Source organism: Aphelocoma coerulescens, chromosome 1 (assembly GCF_041296385.1).
Source record: "Aphelocoma coerulescens isolate FSJ_1873_10779 chromosome 1, UR_Acoe_1.0, whole genome shotgun sequence".
Taxonomy (NCBI): domain Eukaryota; kingdom Metazoa; phylum Chordata; class Aves; order Passeriformes; family Corvidae; genus Aphelocoma; species Aphelocoma coerulescens.
In genome coordinates this window covers 80,226,558-80,237,121 of record NC_091013.1, presented here as the reverse complement: position 1 = coordinate 80,237,121, position 10,564 = coordinate 80,226,558, and the positions used below count along the sequence as shown (strand labels likewise).

At 43.1% G+C, this 10,564-nt stretch overlaps 1 protein-coding gene across 8 annotated transcripts in view; it reads left to right on the top strand.

The window, feature by feature from the left end:
• The first annotated feature begins 162 nt into the window (after window positions 1-162).
• YAP1 (Yes1 associated transcriptional regulator) overlaps window positions 163-10,564 on the top strand; it is an 86,843-nt gene continuing 76,441 nt past the window's right edge. For 4 of the 8 annotated variants that reach the window (XM_069014881.1, XM_069014869.1, XM_069014874.1 and 1 more), the window contains exons 1-2: window positions 165-807; window positions 3,783-4,030. In XM_069014881.1, the coding sequence (XP_068870982.1) occupies window positions 484-807; window positions 3,783-4,030 (572 nt within the window). In that variant the 5' untranslated portion in view covers window positions 165-483. Of the gene's footprint in view, window positions 808-3,782; window positions 4,031-10,564 lie in introns of all 8 variants that reach the window. The other 4 variants (XM_069014896.1, XM_069014887.1, XM_069014890.1 and 1 more) reach the window with 2 other exon arrangements.

Here is a 10,564-nt window from a genome sequence, read left to right as displayed (position 1 = left end):
GGAGGGGCGGTGCGGTGCCGGCCGGGGCCGCGGGCGGAGCGGGGTCTGGGGGGAGCGCAGCGCCCCCAGCGCCCGGCGCACCCCGGGCGGGAGGCGGTGCGGGCGGGCGCGCGCAGGAGCGCTGCGAGCACGGGCTGCCTGGGTCGGATACGGTGCGGGCGGGCTCAGGAGGGGCGGAGTCGGCGGCGGAGAGTGATTCGGGCGGGCGTAACTGCGAACTTTTGTTTGGTGTGTTGTGTGAGTTAGTTTCCGCCGCCGGGACAGAGGCGCCGGCCGGGCTGGGCCGGGCTCGGGGAAGCGCCGCACGGTCAGAGTTGTTTTGCCAGTTGCCGCGGCCGAGTCGGCTTCCCGACCGAGGGGTGAGAAGTACCGGCGACAGCAGGACGAGCCCGCGGCCCGGGGAGCGGGGCATGCGGGACTTGAAATCCGGGCTCTGAGCCGCCGAGCCCCGCCAGGGAAGCGCCGGGGGGTCCCGACGGAGCCATGGATCCTGGGCAGCCTCAAACGCAGCAGCCGCCGCAGGCAGCGCAGCCCCCGGCCTCGCAGCAGCAGCAGCCGCCGCCGCAGCCCCCGGGCGCGGTGTCGGGGGCCCCGGCCGGCGCGGCGCAGCCCCCGGGTGCGGGGCCCCCTCCGGCGGGGCACCAGATCGTCCATGTGCGGGGCGACTCGGAGACCGACTTGGAGGCGCTGTTCAACGCCGTGATGAACCCCAAGGGCGCCAACGTGCCACACACGCTGCCCATGCGGCTGCGGAAACTGCCCGACTCCTTCTTCAAGCCGCCCGAGCCCAAGGCCCACTCCCGCCAGGTGAGGGGGAGGGAAGGAAGGGGCCCGCGCCGCGGGCGGGCGGGGGGCGGCCCGGCCGGGCTGTGTTCCCCCCTCCCCGCCGCCGAGCTCCTCCCGGGGGAGGCGTGTGGGGGAGGGGGCCGGGGCGGGAATCCGCGGGGCCGAGCGAAGCGGGGGGCGCCCGGCCGGGGCTGTCGGGGCGCTCTTTGCCGCCCCCACACCCCTTTATTTGTTCTTCCTCAGGGGCAAGGCTGCCTCCCGCGCCCCGGGACTCCGACGGGGCCGGGGCCGGGACCGGGACCGGGACCGGGACCGCGGTGGGAGGGCGGGCGAGCGCTGGCCTCGTCCCGGTCTCCAGCGGGGCCTCGAACTCCACATCCGCTCCTTGGCTTTCTCGGCCTCACCGGGAGGGCGGCAGTGGGGGTGAGCCCCTAAAACTGGGGTGAAAGTGCTTTGCTGTCCAATTCCCTGCCATTTGTGGAGGGGGGCGATGAGTTGGTGCTAAACCTACACCCCCCTCGCCCCGTCAGACAATAAATATGGATGTGACTTCTCCACCATTTCAGCGCGGCGCTGGGTTGAGTAGGATTAACCCCCCACATACACACACACACACACACCCACGCACATCCGAAGTTGATTCCCGAGCCAGACGCCAGGTCTGACGGCGTCCAGGGTCCGCCGGGCGCAGCGCCCGCATCCAGGGCAGCGGCGGCAGCCTGGGAGCGGGGCTCGGAGCCCTGGGGCCTCGGCCGTGCCGGCCCGGGGGAGGGAGGGATGCGGGGCAGGGCCGCGCAGGCAGCGGGGGAGGGATGCGGGCAGGGCTGGGAAGGGGGCGGGGCAGCTCCGGGGGGAAGGGGCGATGCGGGGGTAGGGCTGGGGAGGAGCGGGGTGGGGGATGCGGAGCAGGGTCGTCGCTCGGTCTCCGGGTGCGTTTGGTCTTAAAGCAGAGGGACTTAGGTACCAAGACCTAAGTGCTGGTGTGAATACGAGCGAAAGCTAATGCTGTTACCAACTTTTTGGAAGGAGGCTGTGCCTACTTAGTGGAGTGTTATTAAGTAATGAACTTCGTTGCTAAGCTATAAAATAGGTTTTTTTAATTGGCTATTGTCACTTTATCTGTGTAGCCAGTAAGAGTGAAACTCGCTGTGTACTGGTGCCTGATACCCGTGTTGTTAAGAGTCTGTCAACATTTCCATTATTAAACTTCTGTTTTGAACGATTTATAACTTGACTTCAGAAGTTCATTCCAGGCTGAACCTTGGCACGTACTCTCCCAGCCTAGGAGTTAATTCATTTTCCAAATACTCAAAAAAGCAGTCTGGCCTTCATATAGAAAGACTGAGAAGAAAATTGAAAGGGGTGGAGCTGAACTGCTTCTGTAGTTTTGCTAGCTTCTGAGTTGCAGACCTTTAATAACGTACTGAAATCCAGTAAGGAATAAGGGGTTTATGTATAGTCTTCTCCCAACGTGTGCAAATCTCATTGTGGTTCCATTGTGTACAAATCTGAAGGGGTAGGCATTCATCTAACACTTGGTGCTGTGTCTTGTTAAATACAGTAAGTGCAGTTAAATAGCTATCATGTTTAACATATGTGATGGTCAGACAACTTTTGGTTGTACTTTTAAGCTTAGCCTTATATTCCTTGTATATGTTAGTCTTCGTCTGGAAAGCATATTTAGTTGGATCACTGTTCCTTGTACCACTCAGTGGTTCCTAAAACATAAACTGGAAATCCAGCCAAAGCAAGAGAGAATCATTTGCTTCATTGTGGACTGTCTTTTAAAATAAGACTGTTTTCATTTTTCCTTTTTGTTTAGTTGTGCCACATAAACATTCTGCTTAAAGAAAAGGTCTCTATTTTCTGTAATTCTGTGATTCTAAGGAATTAAAGTATTGCAAATCCACTTGATTTACCACTTGGCTATTCTAAATGAGTGTAAATGCAAACTAATTGGTTTCCAGTTGAATACATGAAACTTTGCATGTGCTTACATACAGATGGAGTGAAGCAGAACTGTACGTAAGAGTGTAAGTGGGGCCTCATATGGTGCAATGTGTTGTGTAGAGAGGTGTGACAAGGACTGATACATGCATCTCATTATAGGTGTCAATGTTGTTCTGATCTATCTATAAAACCAGTTAATTGGTAAATATATTTTTAAAAGCCATTTTTACTTTAATCAAGTTTTCAGAGCTGCCTTTTCTGTTCCATGTTGGACGTGAATTTACTACTGGCAAGGACGTTCTGTGTACTTATGACTGGTGACTGCGGTGAATGGGTTTGTGAGTCATTTCTGATTGACTGGTTCAACTGTTTGCTGAAGCTTTGCTTTGGATAAAGCATGGACAGACTCTTTATACCCTTAAAAGTTTGAGTTGTTAGGAAATGTTATGTTCAGTCTTCTTGTATGGGTTTTTTTTTTATGGTTGAATTTGTGAGTCTTCCTCCGTTGGAACTCACTGCTGCCAGTTGGCATTTCACTATTGCTTTTCTCTTTGTGTGATCTTTTAAACCCCTGTGGGGGGGGGGTGGTGGTGGTGGTGTGTGCATGTACTTGAACCTCCACACCCCCACTTGAACAGGAGAGTGGGAAATTAACTCCTCCAGTAGAAAGTGGGTGTGATGGTAGTGAGTGGGGGTGCAGTCCAGTAACAAACCACTCAGTGTGCTAAATGAGGTCTGCTGACTGCAGGCAGGTTTGTTCTTAAACCTGCACTGAGGAATAAGAACTTTAGTTTTCAAAATAAAGCTAAGGGCTCTCAGCACATACAGTTAATATTTCTTGACTTGCACAAGGGCTTTTGTGATGCTAATTAACCAAGCTGTGTGGAGGCTTGCTTGAACAGTAACTACTGGAAAATAAGCAGAACTTTAGAACAACTGAGCTATGAATTTCTCCTGAAACATTCATTTAAAGTGAAATGTCTTCTGACAGCTGCATTTCTGCTGAAATATAAGAATCTTAATGGAAGTAATTTCACTCCTGGCAGGCCAGCACTGATGCCGGGACAGCAGGAGCCCTGACCCCACAGCATGTCCGAGCTCATTCCTCTCCAGCATCACTGCAGCTGGGAGCTGTTTCTCCAGGGACACTTACACCCTCTGGAGTAGTGACTGGACCTGGAGCTCCATCTTCTCAGCACCTCCGCCAGTCTTCTTTTGAGATCCCTGATGATGTACCTTTGCCACCAGGCTGGGAGATGGCTAAGACACCATCTGGACAGAGATACTTTCTTAAGTAAGTAAAATTTCTTTCCAATTAGCTGTATCTCTGGCACTTATGTTTTTTTTGTTGGGTTATATCTTTTGTTTTTACAATCTTAGAATTTGAGTACATTTCATTGGGTTTAAAATACGTATTTTTAAAAACATGCTCCAGATTTTAGGGGACCCTACCATTTCGGTATTTCTCCCATATCAACTGTGCTGTTTCTGAAAACTGTATGGTACTCTGTGAATATTTGTCCTATCTTAATCTTAGCTGAAGAACGTTATCCATTATATTGTGTACTAAAAATCAGTGAAATGAGCATAGTGATTCTTAAACAATGAGACTTTTGGATTTGCTGAACATTGTCAGAGTTGTCCTGCAGGTCAAGATACAGTTTACCTCATTTTAATAATACAGATGTAAAAATACAGAGTTAACTTTAGAGACTATTGTAGTAATAATATGTCAGGACTTCTTATGTTTTGATTAAGGACAATTGTTTAAATACACAACCAAAATGTTTTTTGCCTACTCTCTCTTCCTGAGGTAATTAACGTGTTTGATTGCAGTATTTGTGATTGTAACTTAACTCATCTACATTCCTGGCAGTGAAAAGGAAATTTCAGAACTTCTAACATTGTTTCATGGTCCTAGAGCTGTAACTTTTGCACACAGTGAAGTTAGTATCACCTTTTCTATAACTGAAGAAAAGTTACAGGTGCTATCTATCTGACACCCAATCCATCAGGAAGCATTTTCTTTTCTTCTATGCAGTTCTCTAAAACAGCAGGAGCTTGTCCTTCTTTCTGAAGGTGTGCCCACCAAGACCATAATTTGCCCTCAAATATTTTGACTATAATCTGAACTTTTTATTTAACAGCTAGTCTCTAAATAACCGATTATATGTCATTTGCAGGGTGGGGAGAGGTAACACTGTGTTAGTTACGTTAAACTTGTTTCAGCCAAGAAATACATCTTTATCCCTACTTTTCTTGCTCAAACATTGTGATTAATACATGCATCTGATTGAAGTAATTAAGCTTATAGCTTCAAAAACAAATTTACATTGTCTGCAATGAAAACTGAACTTGCAGACCTTCTTAAAAATGTTTCTTCTTCCACTAGCAGTGGTATTTCCATACAGAGAAATTAGATTTTTTTCTTCTCAACCAAAAAGAGGTTGCAGTAGTTGTCTGAAATTATTTGAGCCTGAAGGTTCCTTTTTGAGAACAGTCATTCTCTATTAGAAACATGAAAATAAGCATTAGCTATAGATCTTGAAGATGTGATATTTTCTTTGGTGAAGTTTTACAGATCAGTGTGTTCTAGAATATGAGCACTTCAGCGGGCACAAGTAGGAGGTTTTTTTGAACTGTGTAATTTTATGCCATTTGAGACTGTAGCTCATTGAACCTTGAGGAAAGAACAGAATGAGTTTTGAAATGAAAAGCAGACTTTTGTTTTGACTGTGTTAGTGAGAGCTCTTAAAGAGCAGCTTATGAAGCATGAAAAACAGGTATTTAATTTTTAAGTTTTACTGCCACAAATGTTTGGTTTTGATAGCACTGTCAATTTTACAGAAATCAAAACAGTTTGAGATGAAAAATGTCTTCCTGCTCTTCTGATGAATTTTTTTAATTGTGCTCATCTAGGTGAAATCAGAGTGAAAGATTTATTCTTGGAAAGCTTCTTCTGCAGTTTGATTATTACCAGAAAAATCTGTCCTTTTTCTTCTGCAAGTTTTTTTGTCCTTTCTTGGTGTCCTGGTATCCATTTCAAAGGGTCAGGTTTCAGCAAGAACAATAAAGAGCCTGAGACTGGAAAGTACACACAAGTCTGGCAAACTCATCTGCATGAGCAAGATCATTTGTTCTCAAGCAGACATCCAAAGTAAATGATTGAAAGAGCTGCTAGCTGTGAAGGATGTGTCTTGAAGGGGAAAGGAGTGGAAACAAACCAGGTTGTTAGGAAGAAAAATAAAGGCTGTACTTTTTGAACCTCTCCCTGCTGGGTCACATGCTGACCTTGGGAGATTTTAAACAGTGTAATGGGCTGTTTCCTTTTGGCTTTCCTTGGGTGATGCTGTGGTATGGGAGAGTAATGAGGACAGCTCTGTTCACACTTGTAGAACATTTGTTTGTAAAAAGGTTGCTTAATACTATCTACAGGTGAGATCCACCAACTTCATTGGAGTTCGTTAAGATATGTAAAAAGCATTTAAAGTACTAGCAAAATGTTTGCTCTGTATGTGTAGGAAATTCAAAGAAATGTAAGACTAGTTTTGGGTAGCAAGTTTGTATAGTAAAAGCTTTTTTCAGTGATGAGTGATAAGTTCTGTCTCACACCTACAAGCCCGCTAAAGCTCACATCTTGCCTGGTTATACCTTTAACATTTGCTTGAAGTGTGAGTACTAAGAATTCTGATTCTAAATACATTTAATGTGGTTCCTTCAACCATATGCAGATTTTTGGTGTCTCTTCCAAGTATTCAGCTCTTTTTTTTGGTTGGCTGCATCGCTCTTTGTTTCCACTTGCTCTGTTCTGTAGCCATTCCATGAACAGTCTGGTAATCAGTCTCTAGAAAGATCTTTGCAGAATAGGTAACAATATTAGATTTTTTCCAGATGTCAGTAAGCCTTATGGTTATAGTTACCATAATATGCTGCAGTGCAAAGAGAATAATATAAAATTGAGTACCATACTTAATACACTCTGGAATTACAGTCACTTCCACTAATCAGTGGGTCAAGCACTGCAAACATAGTAGTTTGTGCAAAAGTGTATATGGGAGAGAAAATACTTAATCATCTGTGTGTGTGTATATATATAGATAGGTAGATGCACAGAGCTCTTTGGCTAGACATTTTACCTACACACCCCGTGCATCCATACATATTAAGAGAAGGTGAGAGTGGTACTATCGAGTTTGAAGCAGAACTACTCTTGTAATTTAGTCTGTCATCTGGAAAAACCCCCCTTACATATGAATGCCCAACATATGATTTACCAGGATTCCACTCATTAGCACTCATCTCACTGTTATGAGTAGTACTGCTGAGTTTAATTTTCCATTAGTGATGATTTTGAGCAGTGGGTTAAGGCCTGCTTACTATACAGTTTTGTATTGGTACTGCTCCCTCAGTGGAGCTCCTAAGTTGAGACTTGCCTGGTTACTGAGTGGTCACATCTGAGTCATCTCTCACTGGTGTGCGGTAGCTTTAGCCCATTCTTAAACATACAGTAAAAAAGCCGAGCTTGGTTTGTGTGGTGATGTCAATTGCATTGCTTTTTAACCGCTTCCTGTTAGCCAGCTGCTGCTTGACATTTCGGTGAACTGTGCAGAAAGATAGGGGATCGCTCTCGAGGCAAAAGATAATGTGCCATGGGAGTAGCAGACAACATCTTGCAGAAAGAAAAAACTAACTTTGCTCAGTTTTAGAATTACTCTTGAATCATTTTAAATTAGAGTTACGCTTTTAATTCTTACAGAGCTTGTGTAATACCTCTTCTCATGTTGTAGTGTGAAGAAAAGTTAACTGATCGTCCAGCAAACAAGTCTTGTAATTATTTTTCCTACAGGAAGTAGTTCTTGCAAGCAGTTTATCAACAACTTCCTATTTTTTCTGTGAAGTGTTGAATGACTTCCTGAAGGAGGCCAAGGTGGTTTTCATTAGTATTTGTGGGTGTGTTTGAGGTGTTTATCCATCTGGCAGAAAAAAAGATCGCTGTTCCACATTTCTTGTGCTCCATACAGAGGTATGGCGTTGGATATTATGAAACCAAGTAGTTTTAAGACAACAGGGAAGTTTGTTGCTATGATTTTTGGGTTGTTTTTGTTTTTTGTTTTTTTTTTAATTTCCTCATGTCACACATGAAAAATATCCAGTGATGCTGTTAAATTTCTCTTGCATCCTGTTTTTACCCCTGACTGGAGCTACCAATATCCTCTGCTCCCCTCGGTCTCCCCACCCCACCAAAGTAATCTTAGTTTTCAAGGACAAAAGATGTTAATTGGAAAAACTGCAGCCACAGCTGCTTATTTTATTGAATAGCTTAATTTACTGTGGAAATACATATTCAGAGTCATCAGTATGACTTCTTGTGTTTATAATTCTATAGTTCAGGCAAGCTGGTCAGTAAAATAGCAGTATTGTTGGAAGCCAAAACTGCAGCCACTGTTTTTGATGGGCTTCTGTACTTTCAAAGATCTTCGGTTGCTAAATGTATTTGTAATATGTCAAGTTAGTTGCATTTTTGTATTGATGATTTGACTGTTTAAGAAAATACTCAAAAGATCAAAGATCTACCTAGAAAAAGCCATGAAAAAAAAGGTACTGTGGACACTGTCAGTTTAAGAACACAGCTGAAGGAAAAACATTCGTTAAAAGACTTTCAAGGGAAAGCTTGCTGTGGTATGTTTTTGACAATTTAGGGGAAGACAGTTACAGTACTACTAAGTGTATATTTTTCCTTCTGCCTCTTACTTTGAAGAGTCCTATGAAAGAGCAATAACACAAGTTATTTCAAATTCACAATTCTAATGAAGATTTTGATATCTTTGAAAGGGCCAAGGAAGAATAAGGGCAAACCTGCCTCATTTGTGTTAGCACTGATACTGGGCATCAGTGAAAGCAGTGGCACACATTTTCTTGTGTTTGGTCAAACAACGATATCCATGCATTCAATACCCTGCTGCACAAGGTGATTTTATAAGACTATTCAAAAAAGCATTTTAGTAGATAAGATTTCAGGTAAACAAAAAACTTGTCTTGTGTTTTCATTAATGTATTTTCTTTTTATTTAAAAGCATACTGACATTTATTATCTTCAGAAGAAAATAGAACTGGGGAAAATATAGCACCTGTGGCACCTAGTTGGAAGTTAATAATTAAATTACCTCTGTGGATTTTTCTTTTCTGAAATTAGTTGTTGTTCTGTACCTGTCTTCTTCCCAAGGGTTTTGTCTTTCACATTATCTCTCATAAAAATAGTCTTTGTGCTTTATAGTGTCTGATTTGGGGGTTATATGCTTTAGGTATCTCATACTACTTTGTAGCACTGCTTTCCTATCTCCTGAATCAAATTTGAGATCAGTTTTATTGATCTGAAAACTTTTAATTATGTTGAAAGCTGTAATTGTGACCAAGTCTTAACCAGTCTTTTATAATTAAAAATATTAAAGTATCTCTGTTTAGTAATAAGAAGAGTCTTCTAATAACAGGTTTAATCAGAATTTCATGTTTAAAAAAAAGGTGCTTCTCCAATTCTGCTTAGCAAATATTTTGTCTGGTTATATTTGATTTAGAGTGGTAGCCTTTTGCTCTGTGGGTGCAATTACATTGCAATGGAGCTACCTCTGTTTTCTGAGGTCTTGACTTCTGAAGACAAAAAAAGAGTTTGATATAAATCAAGATGAGTGTCTTCTGGGTTTTTATCCTTTTGCCTTTTATTTTTCTGTATGTGGAAGATGGCAAAGAACTACAGTAGTGGGGTTTTTAGTAGTCATCTGGATTGTACCATAGGATAGTCTGTAACCCATTGGTCACATAATGAAAATTCCTCCTTGACAGAAAGCAGTAAAATAATAAAAGAATGTTATTTTGAAAATTCCCATGAATGTAAGACTGAGCACTGCTACACCATATTTTTGCAAAAAGCTTCTAATGGGTAAATGCTATTGAACTGATTGGTGGCATGTTTAGGTAAAATCATATCAACTTTTACAAGATTCATCTCTTGGTCTCTGATCTGTCTCCTTCTGGAAATGAAAAAACACAGTAGCTTTAAAATTTGAAATGTAAAGCCACCATTTATACTTTGCTCAATTTCCCTCTGCAGTTGTGGCACAACAGCTGCAAATTTTTAAAAACTGATACAGCAAGCAAGTTGGATTTTTCATTCTGTCTGGTTTTAGACTAAACCCTCAGAGAAAGTAACTTATTAGCACTGAGAGTGCTGAAATATTTAACGTCAGGACCTAAATTAAGTCACATGTAAAATTAAAGCAGAGTTCCTGTTGCTCGCAAAGAAACATGTTTGCATATCGGACGTAAGCACTGGATGTAAGCACTTAGGGGGTGATGCCCAGGAGAGCAAGAAGTGTTGCTCAGGGCTGAGGTACAAGATTAACTGTGAAAACTAGTCTGAGCTACAAGTGATCTTGATTAAGACTAGACACCTCTCCTCTGCAACCAACCAAAGGAAAAAAAACCCAAAAATGAGGTAAACATCAACAGAGGTCTGTCAGCCAAAACTAGGGATGTTTGTCTTCTTTTTATATGTGGCCAGAGTGCTGCATGTGTTTATCTTCATAGTTGGGAACAAATTCAGATGATGTAATTAGATTTAGTTTAACCTTTTAAAACTGATAGCTGCTCAGTTCTTGTATTGTGTCCTTGTGTTTTTGTACATTCCAACATACTTGCATTTATTGTTTGTACAGTTCTCATATACCTATGTAGTAAAACTCAGTAATGGTGGAACTTGCTGTCTTTTGCTATTTGAGTAAATGTTGTTCCTTTTTTTAAGGTGTGTTTTTTTTTTTTTTCTTTTCCTTTTTTT